Below are 25615 nucleotides of genomic sequence, written 5' to 3'. Positions count from 1 at the left end.
TCGGCCTTATAGGGCCCAGGGTAGGCCTAAAGCACAGTCCTTTCCCCGACAGGCTGGCCCCAAGAAATCGGCTAAGCCCAGGAAACAGGCCTGGAGTACCAGACGTCCGGCCCCTAAGTCTGATGACAAGCCTGCGGCCTGACGGTCTGGGCCTCCCTTTGGGGGATCCCAAAGTGGGAGGTCGCCAGCTGCAGTTCGCCCAGTATTGGTCGGCAACTACGACAGACACTTGGGTTCACGAGGTGGTTTCTCACGGGTATGCCCTCTCCTTTCGGCACAGGCCCCCATCCCGATTCTTCACCATGGGTCTTCCCTTAGACCAGAACAAAGCCATGGAACTGCGGAAGGTTTTGCACACTATGCTCCAGGCTGGAGTTATAGTGCCTGTTCCATTCTCCCAGAGGGGCCTGGGTTTCTATTCCAATCTATTTTTGGTGCAGAAACCCAATGGGTCGTACCGTCCGATTCTCAACCTCAAGGCCCTCAACAAGTCCTTGCGGGTGCCGCGGTTTCGGATGGAGACCCTACGGTCCATCATTCTGGCGCTGGAACCTGGGGATTACATGGTGTCGTTGGACATACAGGACGCTTACCTGCATGTCCCTATTCTTTTGCGTCACCAACAGTTCCTCAGGTTTGCAATCCGCAACGATCACTTTCAGTTCGGGGCGTTGCCTTTTGGCCTGGCGACAGCACCACGTGTGTTCACCAAGGTCATGGCGGCGTTCCTGCGGCTGCAGGGAGTCCGCATGTTGCCGTACCTGGATGACCTTTTGTTGGTAGCAGGGTCTCCAGAGCTCCAGTTCTGCAACGGCACGGCTGGTTGATAAACTGGCAAAAGTCCACCCTGATCCCGTCTCAGAGGATTCTGCACCTCGGAGCCTTATTGGACTCCAGTCAGCAGCGGATCTTTGTGACGGGAGAAAAGATCTCTGCCTGGCAGTTGAGGGTGCGCAGTTGTCTGCAGAGTCGCTGTGTGTCTCTACACTCGGCGATGAGGTTACTGGGCTCCATGGTGTCAGTATTCGACATGGTGGAATATGCCCAGTTTCACTCCAGACCTCTGCAGCAATTGATCCTGTCCAAATGGAATGGACTGCCTCAGAGCCTAAAGTCCCAGACGATGGTGCTCACTCCGGAGGTTTGCCTGTCCCTTGCCTGGTGGTTGCAGACGACCCATCTCAACAAGGGTCGTCCATTTTGGGTGGCGAACTGGGTCTTATTGACGATGGATGCCAGCCTTCGGGGCTGGGGAGCGGTCACGGGTCCACACTTGTTCCAGGGCAGATGGACTCAGGCGGAAAAGGAGCTTCCGATAAACATCTTGGAACTCCGCACTGTGTTCAATGCTCTCCAGCAGGCACAGCGGGTTCTCCAAGGTCACCCCGTGCAGGTCCAGTCGGACAACGCCACCACCGTGGCCTACATAAATCGGCAAGGAGGAACGCGAAGTCGGGCGGCACTCGTAGAGGTGTCCTGCATTCTGGTCTGGGCAGAGCGCAATCTCCCGGCTATATCAGCAGTATTCATCCCGGGAGTTCTCAACTGGGAGGCGGACTTTCTCAGTCGCCAGGACGTTCATCTGGGTGAGTGGTCCCTGCACCAGGACGTCTTTCAACTTCTGATGGACAGGTGGGGTCTTCCAGAGATCGACCTCATGGCGTCACGGCACAACAACAAGTTGCCGGTGTACGGGTCTCGCACAAGAGACGAAAAGGCGTCTCTGGTGGATGCTCTGTCCGTCCAGTGGACGTTCCAGTTTGCTTATCTCTTTCCTCCATTTTCCCTTCTTCCACGGGTAATCCGGAAATTCAAACCGGAAGGAGGGACGCTCCTGTTGATATTTCCCGCGTGGCCCAGGCAGCACTGGTTCTCAGACCTTCAAGGTCTGTCCATGGACAGTCCTCTGCGGTTGCCGCTACGACCGGACCTACTGTCTCAGGGTCCTTGTCTTCACCCGGACCTGTCTCGGCTGTCTTTGACGGCGTGGCTGTTGAGACGGCCATGTTAAGGTCCAGGGGTTTTTCCAGCTCTGTAGTACGAACTATGCTAAGAGCTCGGAAGCCTTCTTCTGCAAGAATATACCATCGTGTGTGGCATACGTTCTTCCAGTGGTGTTGGCCGAGAGGTTATGCACCTCGGGAGTTCCGTCTGTCTAGAGTGTTGGCTTTCCTACAGGCGGGACTAGACCATGGGCTTCGCCTTGCTTCTCTGAAAGTGCAGGTGTCTGCCCTGTCCGTCTGGTTCCATCGTAGGATTGCTACAATCCCTGATGTGCGCACCTTTATGCAAGGTGTGCTTCGAATTCAGCCGCCATTTGTTCCACCGGTGGCGCCTTGGGATTTAGCTGTGGTCCTGAGGGCTCTCCAGGGTCCGCCGTTTGAACGACTGGGCTCAGTGGACCTTAAATGGCTGACGGCTAAAACAATTTTCCTTCTGGCCATCGCTTCGGCCAGACGTGTTTCTGACTTAGGGGCTCTATCCTCTAGATTCCCTTTCCTGATTTTTCATGGGAACAGGGCAGTGCTGCGCACTCATCCTGAATTTCTTCCCAAGGTTGTTTCACGTTTCCATATCAACGAGGAAATCGTTGTGCTGGCTTTTAACTCACCTGATCTTTCAGTGGGTGAGGCCACTTTGGACGTTGTGCGGGCCTTAAGGAATTATGTTGACCGCACTTCCTCGTTTAGGAAGTCGGATGCCTTGTTTGTCCTCTATGGCTTCCGTAAAAAGGGTTGTCCTGTTCAAAGCAAACTTTGGCAGGTTGGATTCGTATGGCAATTTCAGAAGCTTATCTTCATGAAGGCCTTTCGGTTCCATCCTGTGAGGGCTCATTCCACTAGGTCTGTGGGTCCCTTCGTGGGCAGTTCGACGTGGCGCTTCTGCAGTCCAGATCTGCAAGGCTGCCACGTGGTCCTCTGTCCATACCTTTGTGAGGTATTACGCGTTTGACACCTTTGCCTCAGGATGCTTCCTTCGGGCGGCGGATTCTCCTTTCAGCACAGGAGCGTCCCCACCCTTGAAGGATACTGCTTTGGGACATCCCCAAGGTATCCTGTGGATACCCTATGGACCCTGATGTAGAAAATATGAGATATGGTAAGAACTTACCCTTGTTATCTCTATTTCTACGAAGTCCATAGGGTTCCACAGGACTCCCGCTCTGTCGCACCTGTGCTGCAGATAGGCTTTACTCTGGTCACCGGTTTTTCCGTCTCCCTCTGGTGAGAATGTGATTCTTGTGTGTGTCCAGATCTTTTTTCTCTCTCTTCCTTCTCCTCCTCCGGCCTATGGCTTGGTACGTAACTGAGATGCCTTGGCTCGGGGGCGGGGTATAGGAGGGGGACCCTAGTGCATCCTGGGAGGCTGAAAACTTAACTCTATGGTGCCCGATGCCTGACGTCATCACCTATACCCCAAGGTATCCTGTGGAACCCTATGGACTTCGTAGAAATAGAGATAACAAAGGTAAGTTCTTACCATATCTCATATTATTAGGCATCCAGACCAAATAGATGAGTGACCGAATGCACAGTTCATCATCATTCTCCTGCCGGCACGCTTGGTATATTATGATTTATTTATATCACATTGTTCTGCAGCATTATGTTAATTTATAACATTTCTGCCTGGACTGCCACCGTGTTCTTTCCTTGAATGTCTGAACAGATCTTCTCTTTTCAAAATAATTTACATGGATTGGGTAGCCAGGTAGGAGGTCCCAGGGGGCGTGGTGCCTTTATTGCTCCATTGTGGCCCTGACCCTGCATACATATCCATGATTTACGGCATTTTACAGTGCTGACAGGGCCACGATGATGTAATTCAGCCGGAAAAGATTTAAGCTGTCCCTACTAGCTATTTTGATCAGGAAGTGGCTGGCAGCTGCAGGGGGCTTCATAGAGACTTGCCTCTGGCCAACAGGGAGAGCCACCCGAGATTCACCGGACATCCTGGGAAACTAGGCAAGTATGGCTTGTGTGCTATTTTATCTCCAGCTGTCTAGTGAAGGGTAAACAGTGCAAGTAAGGGTCTGATTATATTTACGTGCATAATGTGTCCTAATACAACACAATCAACTTTGGCTTGTTATCAGCAATTTATTCTTTAGCACGATCTCCTTCTTTTTGTTTACATAACTCACTTAAAATAGAGCGACACATAGCAATACAGCTTCGTTGTCCATTTTCTTCAGTCGTAATATATGTTGCACAGTGTTGTTATCACGATGACAACCTGTTGGAAAAAGCCTGCTGAAACCATACTGATGTATAACTATATATATAGTTATACATGTGTATGTATGTGTGTGTGTAAGTATGTATATATATATATATATACATATATATACATACATATATATATATATATATATATATATATATATATCCCACCTATAAATTGGGAAATTGTATATTTTTGTCATATTTTTAACCACAAGATTGTAATTGCATTAAACTATTTATGTCAAGATTATGCATGTTGACAGTACTATTTTACCCTAACCTTAACTGCAGTCTAACCCAAACGCTCCTTTGTTTTAATAATATAGACCTACCTAATGTTGATATTTTGACATGTTGATGGTTTGTTAAATGTTGACATTCTGACTGAATACGTTGACATACTGAAACTGTCAACATTACATTGTAGACATTTTGAATATTGACCTGGTTAATTAAATACGTTGAAAGGATGATATCTTTTTAGTTTATTAGTATGTATATGCCCGGGAGGTAGTTATGTGCGGCCGCCGGTCACAATCCCGTCGCCGGAATGCCGGCTAGGGATTTATGACAGGCGTCAAGATACCGATGCCTGTCGTAATCCCGACGCCAGAATTCAGAACGACGCGGCCCGAACGAGGTAAGTATGGTTGCTCGTCCTCTTAGCCACCGGGGTAGGCTAGGGGAAGGGGGGGTGGGTTAGGGTTAGGCATCCCCGGGGGGAGGTTAGGGTTAGGCACCGCTCAGGAGGGTTCGTTTAGGGTGCGGGGAGGAAGGGTTAGGTTTAGGCATGAACGGGGGGACTTAGGGTTAGGCACTCCCTGGGGAGGGTTAGGCTAGGGGAATGGGGGCTTAGGGTTAGGCACCCCCGGGGGGGAGGTTAGGGTTAGGCACCCCCGGGGGGGAGGTTAGGGTTAGGCCCCCCCCCCCCCCCGGGATGGTTCGGTTTAGGGTGCTGGGAGGAGGGGTTGGGTTTAGGCACGAACGGGGGGGAGGTTAGGGTTAGGCACTAGGGGGGGAGGTTAGGGTAAGGCACCCCTAAAGGAGTGTTAGGGGGGGAGAGGGGAGGGTTAGCTATACTTACCTCCGCTGTCGGGATTTCCTCTCTTCAGCCAGCCGCTGGCAAAACAATGCCATTCTATATGCCCAGCTGCAACTATTATTACTTTGCTTTTACTTTCTTTTTGTGGACTTTTCAATAAATAATATCTACTAGGCAGTGTTCATGTTACTTTATAAAGAACACAGAAGCTGAAAAACACTAAAGTCTTTTATATATCAGGCAGGTTTTTTTTTTTTTGTCTGTTTTCTTGTATAATCACAATTCTGTTTTGTACCTTTTGTATATTGTATCCACTGCGCAGTTTTGTATCCAGAAGCCGTAATTAATCATGTAATATAAAGGGTTTATTGAAAGTCACAGAATCAATCCGGAAAGAGATTTTAGAAATGTGATTAGTAAAAGTTTCAGGAAGCATGGAAAGGGAAGGTGGAAACCCCATGTAATTGTGCTTTGCATGCTTTTGAAGGAGTGTTTGTGACTGCCATGTTTCATCTTTTTTAGGTTACACTGGCATGGATCCTGATGTTCTGTCAAGATTAAAATATGATGATAATATACAGAATGGCCCCGAATCAGAAGAAGAACAAAATAGCTATCTGAACTCTTGTGAGTAACTGAATCCATAAACTTACACAATCATGTCTGTATTAACCACTTACCTGACATTGACGTATCAGATGTGACCACGCCAAGCTGGGCTTTCCCTGACATGGTCGCATTTGATCGACCAATCAGACACGCCCACAGGGTGGCTGCTGGAAGATAATCTTCCAGTAGCTGCCAATCTCTGGCCCCTCTGCATCGGTGGCTCCACCTCCAATTTGTCCCGATCACTGCTGGCCACAGTGATCGGGTAGCCGGCGGTACCCCCACACGGCAGTAGCAGAGCAGCAGAGACTGCACTGCAGACGCAGCAGTAGCCACGGCTACTCTCTTGTTGTGTCCATATCATCATAGATTTGGCAGCCCAGAGACCACCTCTTGCTGGCTTCAGACTCAGCTGCACTCGGTTCCGCTACCCAGTGTGTTCCGATCACTGCTGGCCATAAGAAGTAGTATTACAGATAAAAAAAGGAAACCACTAAAATATATATAGATAGATAGATATAGATTATATTAACACGGGTGTAGAAATAAGGATTCAGACAGGCAGGTATTCTGTAAAGCAGCGTCTTTTAATGGCAGCAGACACTGCACTTTAGCATACATGAGCTTAGGCCTGGATACGCACAGGCATATAACACAAATAAACACAAAAAGTCCCAGTACTCCTTGTACTCAGTAGTCCGCAGTGGCTTGCAGCCACAATCGGCCATGCTCTCCCAGCATAGCCCTTGGTCCCTGACACTACAGACACTTCGTCCTACTACTGACCCTGGCAGAGACTACTGCGGCTGCTGGAAGGTAATTTTCCAGTAGCTGCCAGGCTCAGTCAAACCGTCTGTTGCCACAAGAACCTCCCCGTAGCTGCCTCCTACCATTTTATATCACTGTAAAGGTTTATTTTACCTGTAATATTTTTTCCCAAAATTGTTGATTTTCTAAAAAAATAATGTATACCTAATTTTATTAATACATCTGCATATTTGTTGGCTATTTAATCCCAATCCAGTAGAATTTTATTATCATTTACATAATTTACCAATAATAAAATAAATAAAAAAATAAAAAAATCCTTTTTTTGGGAGGGGGGGGGGGGAATTTATGGAGAAATTATTAGCCAGTTAAGTGGTTAACGTCCATTACTGTTTTGTACCCCGCACAGTTCCCTCTGTATTTGCAGTTGTGTACAGATAAATAAAATTAAATCTCTCTCTCTCCTGTGGGTGACACACGCCATCTGTCTATGTGAGGGCAAGTCTGAGTTGAAGGGGCAAATGCAGAACATTGGGGCAGCACAGACGGTGTAATGGTAGCATTACTGCCTCACAGCACTGAGGTCGTTGGTTCGACACCCACTACGGCCCTAACTGTGTGGAGTTTGTATATTCTCCCTGTGCTTGCGTGGGTTTCCTCCGGGTGCTCCGGTTTCCTCCCACACTCCAAAAATATACTGGTAGGTTAATTGGCTCCTAACAAAATTACCCCTAGTGTGTGTATGTGTGTGTGTGCGCATGTGGTAGGGAATATAGATTGTAAGCTCCACTGGGGCAGGGACGGATGTGAATGGCCGAATATTCTCTGTAAAGCGCTGCGGAATATGTGTGCGCTATATAAATAACTGGTAATAAATAAATAAATAAACATAGCCAATTTGAGCCACTAAACCAGTGATGGGCAACTGGTGGCCTTAGGATCGCATGTGAGCCTCCCTTCGTCTACTGATATGTTATGATTTCAAGATAGATGTCTCATTCTTTGATTAAATGCGTTGTTTTAACTTATTACTGAAATTAAGGATAATATGTGGCCCTTTGAAGGTTGGTGGGACGCCCAGTGCCCCTGAGGCACATCAGGTTGCCTATCACTGATTTATCCTGTACAGAGTAGTGATATGAGGCTCTTGTCAAACTGTTGCAGGAAAACTGTGATGCCAAATACACCTTTGTATGAACCAAATTTCCATCTTCTGTGTACCTGGCTTTATTTTTCAAGCTCCAAAGGATCACTGTGGCTGGTGTATCGTGAATTAGAGCCACAATTGACATTTCCACTTAATAGTATGACACACATAGATTTTCCATCATACACATAACACGCTCTCCCTCTCTACGCTGGGGCTGTTCTCTCGCTCTCTAAAACATGCACTTCACTTTTACACCGTACACGGTCTCTCTCCTCTTTCCCTTTGTGTAATAACACTTCAAAGACTGGCGATAAATTGATAAAGTTCTTTATGTAATACAAACAAGTTAAATTGATTTCTCTTAAAATTCTGCTTAGAATAGTATTTAATCTGTATGCTCTTTTTAACAATTTGGTCACTAGGGATAACAAGCCTGTTCTACCTTTTTAACAGACAATATCCCTATAGACACCAGCATGGAAGAGGAGAACGTAGACAAGTGGAATGGCCATCTGACTCTACAGGAGCCTGTTTCTATGACGTATAATCTCTCCCAGTGTTTTGGTAAAAGTATAGGTGGGGAATTATATCCTGCATCCAAATGGAAGGCAAGAAATGTGTCGGCCAATGGGTTTGCCACACCCAATTCCGATGAAAGAGCTTTAAGTCCCATCACAGCAGTACATCAAATAGACAGTCCATATGGCTGGTTCTTTTGTGAAAAAAACTTCTCCCACACTTCCCTGGCACCTAGACAGGGGAAACCCCTAGAGTTAAGACCCTTCAAATGCTCAGAGTGCGATAAAAGCTTTACTGTTAAATCGAACTTGATCAAACATCACCGTATTCACACAGGGGAAAGACCTTACAAGTGCACGCGTTGTTCCAAAAGTTTCAGCCGCAACTCGCACTTGATCACCCACCAGCGAACGCATACAGGAGAGCGGCCTTATAAGTGCAATGAGTGTGACAAAAGCTTTATCCAAAATTCAGTGCTGATCCAACACCAAAGGATCCACACTGGAGAGAGACCCTTTAAATGTGACGAATGCAAGAAGAGCTTCAGCCAGAAGTCCTGCCTCATCCGTCATCAAAGAACTCACACCAGATAAAGTGTTCAGAAATTGGCTAGGTTGCAAAGGTGGAATGGCCTACAGGAATTGCTATGTAATGGGTTTTGGAGTTTTGAAACATGGTGAAGACCTAGGCCAAACCGGTTATGGCAGAACACAAGCAATAAAAAGGTCTGCGGTCTCTTTCCATGAGACCCCACGTGAATAATTTAGCTAATTGTACTGTAGATGTATTAATTGGTACAGCCATAAATGCCACCATTTTAAAGAGTGGCAGCATCAGTTCTAGTGTTTCTAGCTTGCGATCAAGCCACTTGAAAAGTGAATCTGACCAATGAATGCTCAGTGAATTGTTCTGTCATTTGCTTTTAACGTGCATTTTCCAAAGGGTAAATACTTGAAAAATGTATTACGGTATAAAAAGGACACGGAGCTCTACATCTCAAACTTTTTTTTTTTTTGAATCGTATGACAAGAGAAATCAACTTTTTGTTTTTGAATGGTTACGAAATGCTCAGCAATTTTGTGAAACACTAAATCTTATTGCTACCACTTTGCTATTGCCATGTTACAATTATATACCTTGTTCAGTATGTATTGAACCTCCTCCTTAGACAATACTGAGGAGCACAGCTATGGGTTGGGACCACAAGCTTGGTAACAATTTGTTTGGGGACCTCTGAGTATCAGATATGCAACACATTCTATTAAAGACCAATTCTTCTGAGGTCAGAGAATAATTGACCCTGAGATTGGTGGTCGCTATTGCTTTAAGCCAACCTCAACTAAAAAAGAAAAACAATTAAAAAATACATATTTTAAGTAAGCAGAACAGCAATCATTATGCAATTCAAGTACTCAGATATAAAGCAATGTTCAAAGTATTTTTCATTTTAATTTTTTTTGGCTCCGGTCAGGAGCTACCAGATAAGTCAGTGTTTACGCTTTTTGTAATGTTGATGTTTTTAGTGTTTGGTAAAATGATTTAAAATAATCGCGTTCCAGTATACTTTAGTAAAGGAGCAAATATTCTTACAAGTGTAAGAATAAAAAACCAAACAATGTAAGTATTCATTGACAAATGCAGAGTATTTTTACTCGCAGGATTCCCTGTCGTAGTAGCAGCTATATAAAATAATCTTTTGAAAAAAACAAAAGTTGGTGCTGGTTTGTAATATGTCTTGATGGCTTTTTTGGCCCTCTGAAATGGAAAGTGTTAAGCCTGCAGTGGCACATCCCAAGATAATAATTGGGATATTTGCAAATGTTTTATATTATGTTTTATATTCACAATAAAATTGTACCAGTAAATGTTAGAAATAACTTTTTGTTTTGTAAAAAGTCACAGGTACCTTGGCTTGATGATTTGGCACACAGTTAGTGAAGACATCACCTGACATACTTCGGAGGTAGCCATTTTGTGGCTGAACCAATATTAATCAGAGTGCACACTATCCATGCAGTAGGGATTCATTTTATGTGAATTGAGTATTGGGTCAGCACACGGAATGGTTACGTGTAAACGAGGATTGAAAAGATTTTATAAACATTTTAAGTAATCCTGCCTTTTCTAATCATACACACACATTTTTGAATGCTGACATTGGTACTTTTTTTTATATGCCATCAGTGTTTGTAAGAGCTTTCTAATTAGAGGCACTTTTATATCTTTAGTAGTGCCAAGTTGTACATGGATTAAACCTTTTAACACTACTTTAGCGCAGATCGGAATGCAGTTCTTATATTTCAAATGATTGAGCACCAAGGAACAGATGTTCACGATTTTAAAGGCACACTAAACATTTCCCCCTTTTATAATTGTCTCATGTAATTAAAATCTTGTTGCAGGAATGTTTGTACCTTCTGTAAATGTGCTACCAAGTCTATTGGTATTTTGCTTGCCGATCAGGCCAATATTTATCTGTCTTTACGTCCATAAATACCATCATCTCCTCCTAATACATTTTGGTCTTCTTTATGTGGATAATCCTATAACTACATAAAATTAAGGCTATGGTCTGGTGATGGGAATTTCACCTCATCGGGATATTGTACGATGTCGGTGGGGGAAGTGGCCATATCCGGATAAAAATGTAAAAAAAAAAAAAACTGCAAATGGTTTATAGACACAAATCTCGAAATTTGTTCCTGACTTAAAGACAAGAATGGCAGAATTCTGCATATAACCTATGCATTACTCTTTAATAACCGCAAGTCGGAAAAGAAAAAACAAGTTTCTAGTGTCTGTATCACAACGTTCGTGAAATTATAAACAATTTCTCATTCATCAACCATTTTATCCCTGAACCGTAAATAAAAATATAAGTCATTAACTTGAAAGCTGTACAAAACAATTAAGTGCATGAAATTCATTGGGGGCGATTAAATTTTTTTGCCTGCAGGTTTTTTTTTTTTTTTTTTAAGTTTCCCGACTGAGCAATTCAATTGTTGCTCCATCAGGGCGCGATAGCCGCCGGCGCCGGCATTTCTGCTTGCACCCTCAGGAGGGTGCGAGCAGAAATGTGTTAAAAACATCCTGGTTAGGGCGCGCTAACCGCAGTTAGTGCGCCATAACCATAACTTTAGATGGGTTTAGCGTTTTACACGGCTAAACCCGGTCTCATAGGGGGCGAAGAGGGCGACAATTAATGAGCGCCCAGAACAATTAAATTGCAACACTTGGTGCTCATTATCACAACGTAAAAAACAATTGAGTCGTCCCCACTGAATAAAGACATCCAAAGTTCCTGGATGCCCGCCCCATCCCTACCCTTGGTACATCAGCACTCTACATAGCCTGAAATGCCTTCCCTAAACTTTGTCTGCAGTATGTTGCAGCACACCATTACAGCCCAGTTCCAACCCTTTTATGGCAAGAGTAGATGTGCTTGAAATGCGTACGCTTGGTTCTAGATGTCATCAGCAAACAGACGTAGGTTCAGTTCTACAACAGGCCCCTTGTTTGTATTTTTTCTGTTTGCAAATCCAATTTGATCCTTTTTTCTCAGAGCATAAACATAGAGTAAAAGCTAATATAGTGTGTAGCGTTATTGAAAAATAATAATAATCACTGAAGTGATAAATTGTTAGTGGTGCTCTGAAGAAATCCATATAAATCCCTATAGTAAATCCTTATACTTACAGAGGAGCATAATTCACTGATCATCACAGGAGGCTCTTCTGTATATTCCGCTTCCTGAAACATAGTGAGTTATAATCCAGGACCACCACACGCCAATTATGAGTATTGTGCATGTCATGTTACTGTCCTCTTAATTGGTTGCAAACCCAACATAGTGTAGGGCAGGTTTACGATCTCTGTATAGCCCATACATTGAACAATTGCTTGGTGCTTTATTTTTATGCAAAATGTTTTTGTTTGAACAAATCCACTATGTTTTAGTAGGCTCATTATGTAATAAAGCAGAAAATGTGCTAAAGTTGAGTTGTATTAGACTTCTTTTATTTTTAAATACATTTAATTTTCAAACCGTGTTTAAGATTGTGTGTGTGTATGTATATGTGTGTGTATATATGTATAATCTTTACACACTATAGGTTACAGACACTTTATCCTGTTTACATTGAAGATATCGATAAACTGGATCGCCTCCCGAGGTGGTTAGCCCTGTAATTTTTTGGTCCAGGACCTTCGCTATTCCCATTGCTGCTGCTCATGAGGATGGCACGGAAGAAAGATTAAGGCCATCTGTAAGTGCATTATCATTGCAGCAGGGGTTTTTGCTTAGACCCACCTTAGCCTTGTCTTGGGTTTTCAAGGTCCTAGAGCACTAGTTGGAACAGCTTACAGTGGGATTGCAGATTTAAAAACCTAGGACCCGATTTGCTGACCTAAGTTATACAACCGTGAGACATCGCAGTATTGGGGGTATGTGTCTGTTGGTGCCGAGCTCATGGGTCAGTATTTCATCCTCCGTTATGTTGGCGCATGCCAAACTGACAGTTGTCTCCTTGTGGAGGTCAGCAGAGATGTAAAAAAGGCTTGGCAACTCATCAACCAACTTCCAAGACCTCAGATAAATCAATTGGCATGACAGGCAAAATACCCACCTGGGAAATCCTGTGCTCAGAGCCTGACTACTCTTCCTGGATCGGTGGTTTGTTTACACCTCAGATGCTAGGGGGGGAGAAATCATATGTTGCGTGATATCATAGACATCCTGAAGTGATTGTGCCAAGAGAAAAAAAAAAAGTAGGTCCCAGGGACACCTCACTTTAAGGGCATGCAGGGCTGTGGGTAGGAAGGGGGAAGTGCAGACAGCAGTTGAAACAGTGCTGGGGGGCTAGGGGCAGGCAGTGCTGGGGGTAGGGAGGGGTCAGGATAGCAGCTGGGACAGTATGAGGGTAGGGCTGGGGGGTAAGGATAGATAACAGTTGGGGCAGTGGTCACCTGCCTCCTGCTGGGTGCCCCTGGCCATGTCACTGTTGTCCATCTCTAGCTTGAACTTCAGCCACAGCTTGTCCCTCAGCAGCCAGGTGTAGACCTACAGCTCCCTCCTGTCCCGGGCAGTGTCCGCCTCCTGCATGCAGAGAGGTGGATGAAGGAGTCAGGGTTAGAGTGTAGGCTGCTGGAGTGGCCTGGCACCACCAACGAAACTGCTGCCATTGAGGATGCCGGATGCAGAGCTTGAAGAGCGCGCGCAGGGAGGGAGGACTGAGGTTTCGGGGGAATTGGATAAGGCTTAGTTGGGGAGATGCTTCTGGTAGTGATTGGCTGCTGCGGAATGCAGGCAGCGCGTCCTGCAGGACCTGCTTGTCATGATCCTGCGGACCGACCCTCCAGATGTGCAAATCTGAGAATCGCCGCCCGTAACTTTACAGGTTACCTCAGCACGTGTGGTTAAATAAACCAGCGTAACTGCCACCATCAGAAAAAAACTATAATGCTAAAGCATAAGGTGGGCTTCTGCTCTCCCACCTGCACACACAATTATCAATACTTAGAAAAATAGGTAACATGAGCCATATGAGGCCTTGGGTCATAAAAACACGGATCCAGAACTAGAATTAATGTTTATTTAAGGAATATCTTCAAAGCTTAGTTACAAAAAGTTACAAGACCTATAATAAGGTTTAAAGGAATCACACCGTTACTTACAATTCCAGAAATAAAATAAAAGAACAAATTAGCAGCACAATCCACTCCTTTGGACTGAATGGTTTTGGAATGAGTCCGGCCCAATGGTGATTTCCGGATCATCTGTACCTTTCGATATCTTCACTCAGAATGAACAATGTTTTCTATCACACACACATTTTTATTCCCTTTCACAGGCTGCTCTGGGTCTCTACCCCCCTCTCATTGGCCTGTAAGCCTGGCCCCCTGTGGGGTTATAACTAGACCCCAGCCTTTGATCTCTGACCCTACACAGAACACAGAGCTCTTAATGACGGCTTATCAAGGGCCTGGCCAGATGTCCTGTAATTTCCACAGACATTTTTTTTATATGCCACATACAATTGAACATATTTATGGCTGAGGCAGGAAGACAGAACTTCCTACAATCTCTCTTGCTCATCTTCTAAAGGGAATTAGTCCAGAGTTTTGTCACCTATCCACATACAAAGAATGCTACATGCCAATCTACAAGGGAACATTACACGTTTATACAAACAGGGTTTTGTCACCTATCCATATACAAAGGATGCTACACACCAATTTATAAGGGAAAGCTACAAGTTTCTATTAACGCAATATCATTTGCAGTTATGGCCATGTTGATGCGAAATCAGTTTTTCGCTACACTGCTCATTTTTTTAAAAAGTCCCTCACTTGCTTTAGCGCATCGTTTGTGATCACTGCACCTGAAGTTCTCACCTTTTGATGCTTTTCCATTACTGGCCTTCCTGGAGACAATTTTCTTTTTCTGTATGAAGGCCATTCATTTTTTAGTCCCAGGGAAAGTTCTGTCAATCCCAGAGGAAACTACATTAAAGAGAAGTGCATCCGATAATGTGGGACGGGCATTGACTCCTTCATAGATCTCTGCATTACATGAATTCTATTGAATTTAAAGACTCACTTTTGTTCATGTAGTGAACCAAGCTGTCATGGCCAGGGTTTCTCGGCATGGTGGTCACCGAGTATTACCTGTGAGGTCGTTATGGCGGGGGGTCTCTGGCAGCGGTGCTGGTGTTTGGCGAGGGGCATTGGCTGCGTGTGGTTCTGTGCGGTCACATTGTCATTAGGCCTGGTGAGGTCTGGTGGTGTTTCCGTTCCGTTGGCATGGGCGCCGCCATCTTGCCTGCGGCCATGTGATTCCAGCTGTCCAATCCTGGTAGGTCATGTGCTCATTCCAGCCAGTCACAGCGCGGCACCGAGTATATAGGAAGGTCCAGAGCCTGCCTTCCTTTGCCAGTGTTTCTCAGCTGTGGCTGAGAGAGAGTACCTGTGCCTTACCTGTCTCCTAGGAAGCGCTGTAGCCTGAACCTTGCCTGCTCCAACCTGCTGGACTTACCCTGCACCCTCCACCTACCTTCTCACCTGCCTGAGTACCTGAACCTGCTGTTTCCCTGCACCTTGCCTCATTTCACTCCCAGCTGGACTTCACTACCTCTGCCTGCATCAGTTACAGCTCACCAAACCTGCATTCAGTTACAGCTCATCAAACCTGCATTCAGTTACAGCTCATCAATACCTGCATTCTGTTTTCAGCTCACCATACTTGTATACTGGACTGTTCCTGCCTGTCACTATCTGGACATTTTCCCATAAACACCTACTACAGTTATCAAGTGCACTTTAGTGCTATACCTGGACTTTTTCATTTGCCATTCCCATGTCTTCTAAGTCACTTAGTAAATCTCCACTTTTTCATTTAAGTCTGCTTCTATCACCACCCCAGGTCCACAGCAAATTCAGAACCTCACACAGGCAATGTGGATACTTTCTCTGAGCCGTGCTGTCTATTCAATGTGGCAAGTTACCCTCTCTGTTAGCCTTAGAGCTGTACAAATCTGTTATAGAAGATTCACGCATTGTGGAGTGATTGATACATTATGTAGTGTTCCACTTACACAAGCTGCAGAACAATTTATTAGCCCATTGTGGAAAGTACATTTCGCTCTGTAGAGCTTCATTAGAGTAGGATCCCATTTTTTAAGTCCTAGTCGTGTATTTTTTTATATTCCGGATGTTTGGGAAATTGGACCAAGATCATCCTTCTTAACCCTTTCTAGTTATTGGGCAAGGTTTGCCTCCGCAGCATTAAGGATTAGTGGGTGACACTGCTAGAGCGTTTCTTGTGGGTGAGGTATCAAAGTGTGACCTCCATGGTTTTCTTGTGACCGTGAAGCTGTTTGGGATGTTACACACCTGGCTCATTATATACTCTATTCAGTAGATTTTTCATTCCCTATTAGTGACTGCTGTAATGAAAGGTGTTTCTGGCCTCTTCCAATATATGACTTTCTGGAATTTGGCAGCATTTAGTATGTGACATATTCGTTTTTGAGCGGCTTTCATTACCCTGGATATAGGCCTGGGGCGCAAAGAATACAAACAGAGACTTATGAGGTTATGTTGCTTTTTTCTTTTTGCAATTGATATGGGGGACAGGTCCCCTTTACACCATTCACTAAAGCAAATTGGAGGGGATGTAGTCAGGGACCCGGCAGTGACCATCCTGACCAGTACCAGAATCCTGACAGTCAGAATCCTGGCGGTGAGTATTAGGATTAGGGTTAGTCACTAGGTTGAGGGTTAGGTTTAGGTTACGGGAGGGGTTGGAATACTTACCAACATACGTTGGGATTTTGACTGCCGGGTTTCTGCTGCTGTTATTGGGACTGTCGGGATGGTCACCGCCAGGATATCGTATCCAATCCAATTGCAGATCACCTTTTCGTGATTTGTTATATGAAGAGAGAAGACAATAGATTGTTGAAATTGTCTTGAAGTATATATTTCCCCTGGACTCCAGATGAGAGGCTTGTGTTGTGGTTCCTAGAGTGTGCAGAGATGAGTAAACATTTCTGATTTGCAAGTCTTGAAAAAAAATATATATATATTGTTTGATCAACAGAAGCCGTCATGCACCACTCAAAACTGTAAAGGTTTGCAGGATCTACTAGGAACTGAATCTGTTCTTTAGTCCAATCTGAGAAACTCCCGTGGTTGAGACCCAGGAGGAAAGCTTGATCATTACAGAGTGGGTTCATCAGTGGGTAACATGCTAATAATAGGAATTTATACTTACACCAAACCCAAATTGACAATTAAAATGCCACTGTTAGGGAGTCGTAACATCAGCCATGGCCAAATCCATTTTAGGGCATCGACGGAGAACAGGTTACCTGTAATGGTCTTCAATACTCAATGCAAGCTCAAATCATGCACAGTATACATTGCTTCAAATACACTGAAAAATATTAGTATGTCAATGTGTCAGGACTCACAAGGCAATCCCGTTTCGAGGAGGTTAATGGGCACACAGGAAAATAGGCTTGCGAAAGATACATTAATATCTTTATTATACCCCACGAATAGTATGTATTTCAACAGTAACTATCACACATTAACAGAACAAGTAGCCAAGTCGGTTTCAGTAGTTGGTCACTATAACAATACCTTAATGATGCACCAAGAGCGCTAGACCACAATAGAACAGTCTTTATGGTAACGATGACTAAAGTCCAGTGCAAGCAGTTAGGCTAGAAATATTCCCAAAAAGTTGTAAAACTTTTGTGGAGCGGTTTGTATGTCTTTGGATAGCGGAAATGACGATGTCTGATTTTCTCTATCTTGAGGTTCTCAGGCACCCTCCCAGATGTGCGGAAGATGATTTACTAGATTTATTGCAGGGGTTATTACAGTTCTGGAAACTTGTGAGGCAATACTATACAGAATAGCAATGAAAATCAAGTCCACACAAACCTGAATGAAGGGACTGCAAAACCATCTCCAAGCCATGGAAGGATCAATTCATGAAAACATCCTCTTGGTCGTTGGGATAATATGTCCTACAGTTTTTCTCTTCTTTTTGGTTCTTTAGGTTTAAAACTTGACAAGTGGGGGTCACCGTTACTTGGACCATGTGTGGTTTCCTTCCAAGGGAAGAGGAGCTAGGTACCAGGAAGTTATGGGGGTTTTGACTTTGTTGATTAAGAGAACAATCCTGTTTTAACCCTGTATAGTCAAAATTGATGTCAGACAGGCTCCACCTGATCCTCACTTCCTGTAAGGATGAAGACAGTGGGGAGTGGGGTGTCTAAAAAGGAGTGGGGGGGCACACATCTCAACTACCTCATACATAATAAACCTGACTTCTAAACAGAGTACAAAAGTGCATATTGTGTGTATGTGGAGTGGGCATCTCTCCATGTATCCTATAGATTGTGCAGCTTTTTGAATTCTAGGGCTTCCTTTGATAGTCCTATGCAAAGTCCAATATTCTGTTGGTGTCTTCCCCACTATTATTTTCCCCAAGGAGATTTGAGAATGCTGCTAAAAAAACTTAATTAAAAAAAACCTAAAAACAAGGCCACATTTGATGTGTATATAGCGGCCAATGTTATGGGAGTCTGGTTATAGTTGTATTGATCCATGTGGCTCTAGTACTGACAGCAGTAATCAGTAATACACCTTGGCTTTTAGGCTGGGTCTTCTAGAGTCTCTTTTGGAGCATAACCATATGGGCTAGCTGTTTTTATTTTATTTTATTCACATACTGTATGGCCAATGTATCTTTAGTGGGGACCATTGACATCTTTTACCTTGAGAGTAATTAGTCTGCGGTCATATCTACGTTTAGGGATGCACTATAAGATATACAGGATATAAGGAGGGGTAGAAAATAAATGGTACATTTTCAGTCTCCACGTGTTGATAAAACATTTGGATCAAAGCTCATGCTAAGCTATGCTTTTAAACAATGTATCCACAGTTGTCTATGCTTTCATCACCTGGAATTGGCATGAAATCCCGGGATGCCAGCTGTCAATATACCGACAGCGGTATCCCGATTCTCAGGATCCCGACAAGGGTCTGGTAAGTATGTTAACCATCTCCCTTCTCCCCCTAACCCTCCTTTTCTGTATCCTAGCACAAACCCTATTTGTTGTAATTTGGGATTAAATATGATCTTCTTAGGACGGGTTAATTAGGGAAACCTATTGGTATGGGAAATCACTTTATTTGTGATTATGATAGTTCAACAACAATGATGATGGAGTTGAACATGGAGTTCATTGGTTTTCTTTAAACAAACATAATAATAGGAATATGTTCAATAGTCCATAGTGATACATACTCCTGATTCAATGCCTCTCTAGTAGTTGAACGTATGTAGTGTCCATACTAGCATGCAGAAACCGGACCATGGATTTGTCTAAAGATGAAATTGTAGTTGTGTACCTAACACAACACAACTTCTAAACAAACATTAACCGTCACAATAATATTGGGATTTGTTTTACAATAACGTCTACTTTGTTTCCTCTTATAAAGTAGTTCTATAAGGAACGGGGGAATTCCGGTAGTCAGGATGCCGACGCCGGAATCCTGACACTTGTCAGAATCCCGGCATCGGTAACCCGACCACCAGAATCCTGAAGGTAAGCAGCGGGGAAGTGGGGAGGATCAGGTTTAGGCACTAGGGGGGAGGGTTAGAATATTCTAACCCTGTTGGGATGCCGGCGTCTGAATTCTGACTGCCGGGATACCGAGCGCCGGCATCTCGTACCCATCAAGTTGCATAATACCCCCAAGACTCTGTGTACCCTGTATAGTAAAGGATATTCATCTGAGGACTACTTTTGATGGCTCTTAATAAATCAAGATAGTTGTTTTTTTATGGTACAACAAAATAGCATTGAGTCCAGGAGTGGTGCAGACTGCTGACCCTCCCCACCCCCAGCAGTGTTATCTAAGCAGCATTGCTACATTTAGTTTTTATAGTTTTTGTGCTTAAAATGCTATCAGAGTCTGTCCAAGGTCCTAGGTAGACCAAGGGAAGTGGATTACCGCCATACAGGGGAGTATATAATAACTTATACATCAGGAAGGCTTCTGCAATATCCCCCACCTTGTTTGCAGGTTTCCTTGTTTAGTTTTGGTTGTTTACACTCGTCGGAATTTGGATCCTTGCACAGTACAATTTCACCTGCACAGTAAAAGAGAAATCGGTGGTAACACTGACAGGCTGTGTTTGGTGGTGGAGGGGTTATTATTTTGCAAGCAAAGGCAGAAATCAATTTACAGTCGCATCTATTTTGATAACCCTTACAATCCCCTTCACCTTGCAGACAGCTTCCTATAGATGTGTCCGGATGGGCGCATAGCGGTGATTTAGGTTGTAGACACCGCGCTGGCATACCCAGACACGTTGGCGTAAACTGCTTAATGCATTTGCAGGCTGAATGAGGTGGAGCTGGTTTCCTGATGACGCATCCATTCTCAGTGTATACACAATCACAGCCACTAGAACCTGAATGAAAACAGAAAGTTTTAATTTTCATACATTGTTTATTTAAATAAACCAACAATCTTTCCCCCTCACTATCATGTCGGCCTCTAGAACTGGGAAAATCAATTATTTTTCTGATGCATACAACAGTCTCTATTTTTGGATCCACCACTACTACATTTTCCAAATCAGGCCTATTGTGGGTGGTATTCAGTGGATACAGAATGTCCATGCGGAATCAGGCTGCATACGATCAAACAAATCAGGAAATCAGCTTGGATATCACACTTTCTTAGTGAAGATAGGATTATAGTGAATTATAATGATAATTTTATTAAGAGCTTAGTTGCGCACCTGTTGACAAGCGATTTTATTGTGGGCAAAGCTGCGGGCAACAGCTAGTTTAAAATCTATATAAATCATAAGGTCGACAGCCAAAATGTCTGACATTGCTAATGGAATGTAAGTGCCAGCCAACAGTCTACTTTATGCTGATCCTGACCATTATATCACATGAGAGGCACAGAAGTAAAATTAAACTGTCTGGGAGTTACTGTAATGCAGATTGTGGGCGAAGTTGCACACGAGTTCCCCCATTTGTATATAGCTGATCATGAGCCTGTACTTATAATAAGAGATAAGTCTTCAGTTTATATGTCCTGGGCATGCTCAGTGTGTACTTCTACAGCTGTTAATATTTACAAATAGACAACTTACAGAGTCTGAAAGCAGTGACTAAAATGATGAATATCCGCAGCATTATGCTTCAGAAAATGATGTGCTGAGGCTCTGAGGGAAAATCAAGAGAAATGGGACTGAGTTTAGATTGCTTATAACATTTTGCTGCATATGATAACAGGCAAAGGATACAGGAAAACCATAAAAAGAATAGTTGTTCTAGATCCCATATTCTAGCCTCTGTGTGTGTGTTAGAGCAATCAGATTATAGCCTCAAAGTATTGCAATAGCTGAAACTCTCAAGGAGCAATGCAGAGTGAGTAGCTTTATTTCACTCTGTGACTGCTCACCTTGCAAATGCTTCTATATTGTGAAGCATGGAGAGGGGTTACTAACAGGGTGGGTACTTCTAGACACCAATTGGTGGGAGGCCTCTACCGCTGGGGATCTATTACCACAAGGGGGTGGGGAAAATGCCAGTGGGGTATATTGCCCCTGGGTAATCTGTTAACGCTCGCGGCAGGGAGGTACAATTACAATGGAGGCCTATGGAGATGAGGAAGGTGTGAGGACACCCCCAGGATATTTTTTTAAATAAACTTTTTAAATACATATTTTAAAATACATTCTAAATTTAATTAAATAAAAACAATTTCCTGGTGGTTTTGGACAAAAAAAAAAGCCATTTAAGTGGTTAAGCTGGATGGCTCTGAACAATAATTGTCTGTGAAAATGCTAAAAAATAAAAGAAAAAGGCCAAAAATGGTTGTTACAACTTGTTGGTTAAATCATACATTTTTGTGTTATCTAATCCAAACAGCCAAATATTGTTCAAGTGCAGGTGGAAAGTTAGAAACCTTTCCTGTAACCGATTTTCAGCACAGATGTAGCCGGTAGTCTAGCTTTGGTATTTTACTATATTATAGAAATATTTCTGGCTCAATAATGATTTGGATAATCAGGGGCAGCGAGAGGTGTGGTTGCAAATCACCAGGGGATTTCCTGGGGCCCATGGCTCAGCTAACAACATATTCACAACATCTCTGACACGACTTGACCAAACCCCTCTAAGTCTGAGGACCATTATTTTACTGAATAATGTAACTTATTTTACTCAAATTTGATCAATGAAACTTTCAAAAATAAAATAGAGGAATTAGAAATAATAGAATGTTGCAGGGGCATTTCTAGAGAGGAGGGGGCCTGTATGCAGTCTCCGACACGTGCCACATGCTCAGTACTGTTAGCGGAGGGTGATGTGAACACTGAGGGCTTCTCACATTTATATAAAATATATATTTGTGAGAATTGGTATTGCACTCTGCCATATTTATGCAGTAAGTTCCTGCGGCTTGACGAGCATCAGACAGGACTAGTATTTTGCTTTATTACTATAATGTGTGTATATATGTATATGCTATGTGGTCGCATTATACCCAGTGCATGCTGGGTGCTATTACCATGCGGTTGTGTCTGCAGGTATGACGTACACCCTGCTGCTCCACTCTACCTGTTACGAGTCAGGTACGTGAGGTGAAACAGCTAATTCTCCCTTCCTGGTAGTTCACGCAGTGTTCACAGTAGTGTCTCTCGCTCTACCTTTGTACAGAGACTGACTACTAGCTCCAGTCCATGTTGCAGGGATTTCCCTTAAGCCAACATGGGGCACGCTTTAGGCAGAATCCGCATATTGCGCCCTTTCACCAACTCTTCGCTTCGGCAGTGAAGTTTCGAGTGTATACCATGCTAGGTAGGCGGTCTAGGATTCGCCAAAGCGAGAACTTTTCGCGGGCGCAAAACTTTTATGTGTAAAGGGTATTCTGCAGAATTCCCTTCGTCAGTGATATCACAGGAATGCTGCAGGTTATCCATTTCCTGTTGTTCATTACATGCCTAGTGAGTACTGCAACCTTGCCTATGTTCTCTCGAATGCTATGTATTGCAAAGTGGTACTTTGTTGGAAGTCCATATACTCCCTTACAGGGGGGGCTCCAGACCAGCTATGACTAAGCTGGGTATCCAGAGAATGGAACAGGGGGCAGATGCCTTGGCTCTATATATGTTAATGAGGCAGCCTTGGTTATAGGTCTCACTTCTAGAATTTCCTCGGCAGCAGTGGCGGTGCGCCGCTCCCTGTGGTGGCGCTCATGGAGAGCTGATGCAGACTCAAAGAAAGGGTTTGAATACTTACCCTTTAATGGTGAGGTCCTCTTTGGCCCTGATCGGGGAAAAAATTGTGAGCACTTTGGCAACAGCTAAATCCGCATGTCTGCCATCGACCCAAGTTCCTTCAGGGTCTGTGACTTTGTCTTTTTGGCCCTGTTGGGCCCAGGGTAAGTCCAGAGAACAGTCCTGATGGACGGGCCTCCCCCTGGGGGACCCCAGGGTGGGAGGCCGACTTCTTCAGTTCACCCAGTGCTGGTATCAGACTACTACAGACAGTTGGGTAGGAGAGGTGGTCTCTCACGGCTACGCCCTCTCCTTATGCTGAAGGTCTCCCAGCCGGTTTTTCACCACAGGCCTTCAGTTAGTTCAAGACAAGGCCCTGGAATTCCAGAAAGTAGGGCACTCTATGCTCCAAGCAGGGGTTATAGTGCCTGTTTCATTGCCTCTGAGTGGAAAAGGGTTTTACATCCAACCCCTTTCTGGTTCTGACACATAATGGGTCCTAACGGCCTATTCTCAACCTCAAGTCCCTCAACAAGTCTTTGAGGGTCCCTTGTTTCAGGATGGAGACCCTGCGTTCCATCATATTGGCTATGGAGCCTGGGGATTTTATGCCTCCCTGCATGTCCCAGTTGCTTTAGCTTACCAGCGGTTCCTCAGGTTCGCAGTGGTCAATCAACATTTCCAGTTTCAGGTACTGCCCTTTGGCCTTGCCACAGCACTTCGGGGGTTTATCAAGGTCAGGCAGTTATGGCAGCCCACCTGCGGATGCATGGAGTCCACCTGTTACCCTATCTGGACGACCTTCTGCTATTTAGCAGGGTCTATGGGGGTACTTCAGGGCCATCCTGCAACAGACAATATCTGTGTTGCAGAATCACGGCTGACTGATAAAGTGGAAGTGGTTCCTTACAAACAACAAAGGATCTTTGTGACAGAGGAAAAGATCTCTGCGTTACAGGCAAAGATTCATATTTGTCTTCAGAGTCGCCGGTGTCCCTTCACTCGGCAATGAGGTTACTGGGATCCATGGTGTCGAAGTTCACCATGGTAGAATATGCCCAGTTTTCACTCCGGACTTCTGCAGAAGTTGATCTTCTCCAGATGGAATGGGTTGCCCCATCGGATAAAGACACTGACAATGGTGCTTTCTCCAGAGGTACGGCTGTCTCTGGCCTGGTGGCTACAGACGTCCCACCTCAACAAGGGACGCCCCTTTTGGATCTCAGACTAGGTCCTCCTGCCGGCGGACGCCAGTCTCCGAGGTTGGGGGGCAGTGACAGGTCCACACTTCTTTAAGGAAGGTGGCCGACAGCAGAATCTGCTCTTCCAATCAACATATATTGGTACTTCGAGTGGTATTCAGAACTCTTCAGCAAGCTAGACTAGTTCTTCACAGAAATCCAGTGCAAGTCCAGTCAGACTACACCACCACAATGGCTTACATAAACCGCTAAGGAGGAACCAGAAGTCAGGCGGCCCTGACACAGGTGTCCCGCATTCTTTCTTGGGTGGAAGGCAATCTCCCAGCCGTCTCCGCAGTGTTCATACCAGGAGTCCTCAACTGGGAAGCAGACTTATTCAGCTGTCAGGATGTGCATCCAGGGGAATTGTGTTTTAATTCCTAGTGAACAAGTGGGGCCTTCCAGAGATAAACCTCATGGTCTCCTGACTGTGTACGGGTCAACAACAAGAGACGAGGAGGCTCTTCTGGTAGACGCTCTGTTGGTCAGGTAGACCTTCCAGTTTGAGTACCTCTTCCCTCCGTTCTCCCTTCTTCCTCTAGTATTTCGAAAGTTCAAGCAAGAATGAGGCACGCTCCTGTTGATAGCTCCAGCGTGGCCCAGACGTCACTGGTACTCAGATCTTCGGAGTCTCTCTATGGACACTCCAATGCTGTTGCCTCAACGACCGGACCTATTGTCTCAAGGTCCTTGCCATTACCCAGACCTGGGTCATCTGTCTTTGACAGTGTGGCTGTTGTGACAACCCTTTTAAGGTCCAGGGTTTTTTTCTAGCTCTGTAGTTAACACCATGCTTAGAGCTCGGAAGCCTGCTTCTGCAAGAATTTACCACCGAATGTGGCATACTTTCTTTGAATGGTGTCGCCCTAGAGACTATGATCGTCAGGTGTTTGGCTTTCCTACAGGTGGATTTAGATCATGGTCTTCGCCCTAAAGGTGCAAGTTTCTGCCCTGTCAGTGTGGTTTCAGCGTAGGATTGCTACTTTTCCTGATGTCCGCACCTTTATGCAAGGTGTACTTCGTATTCAACCTCTCTTTGTTCCACCAGTGGCTCCTTGGGATTTGGCTGTGGTCCTGAGGGCTCTCCAAGGACCGCCATTTGACCCACTGGGCTCAGTGGATTTCAAATGGCTTACAGCTAAGACTCTGGGCCTGATTCAGAGCCGCTCGCAAAAAACAGGCGCACTCTCTGAATCAGGGCGGCCGCTTTTAAAAAAAACAAAAAAACAGCCT

At 44.6% G+C, this 25615-nt stretch overlaps 2 protein-coding genes across 2 annotated transcripts in view; one reads left to right on the top strand and one right to left on the bottom strand.

Moving 5' to 3' along the window:
• The window catches only part of LOC148480476 (uncharacterized), a 44457-nt gene extending 32159 nt beyond the window's left edge, over positions 1-12298 (top strand). The window contains exons 7-8 of the mRNA XM_088454324.1: positions 5791-5895; positions 8249-12298. Coding sequence (XP_088310450.1) covers positions 5791-5895; positions 8249-8907 — 764 coding nt within the window. The 3' untranslated portion in view covers positions 8908-12298. The remainder of the gene's footprint in view (positions 1-5790; positions 5896-8248) is intronic.
• A 5509-nt stretch (positions 12299-17807) lies between these two features.
• LOC148480475 (vomeronasal type-2 receptor 26-like) overlaps positions 17808-25615 on the bottom strand; it is a 117136-nt gene continuing 109328 nt past the window's right edge. The window contains exons 8-9 of the mRNA XM_088454304.1: positions 20205-20315; positions 17808-18065 (exon numbers count right to left, since the gene is read on the bottom strand). Of these exons, the coding sequence (XP_088310430.1) occupies positions 17808-18065; positions 20205-20315 (369 nt within the window). The remainder of the gene's footprint in view (positions 18066-20204; positions 20316-25615) is intronic.

Source organism: Taudactylus pleione, unplaced genomic scaffold, assembly GCF_031769625.1.
Source record: "Taudactylus pleione unplaced genomic scaffold, aTauple2 ptg000612l, whole genome shotgun sequence".
In the NCBI taxonomy this organism is placed as follows: Eukaryota; Metazoa; Chordata; class Amphibia; order Anura; family Myobatrachidae; genus Taudactylus; species Taudactylus pleione.
Note: the sequence above shows the minus strand (reverse complement) of the source record. Positions and strands in the feature narration are given on the sequence as shown.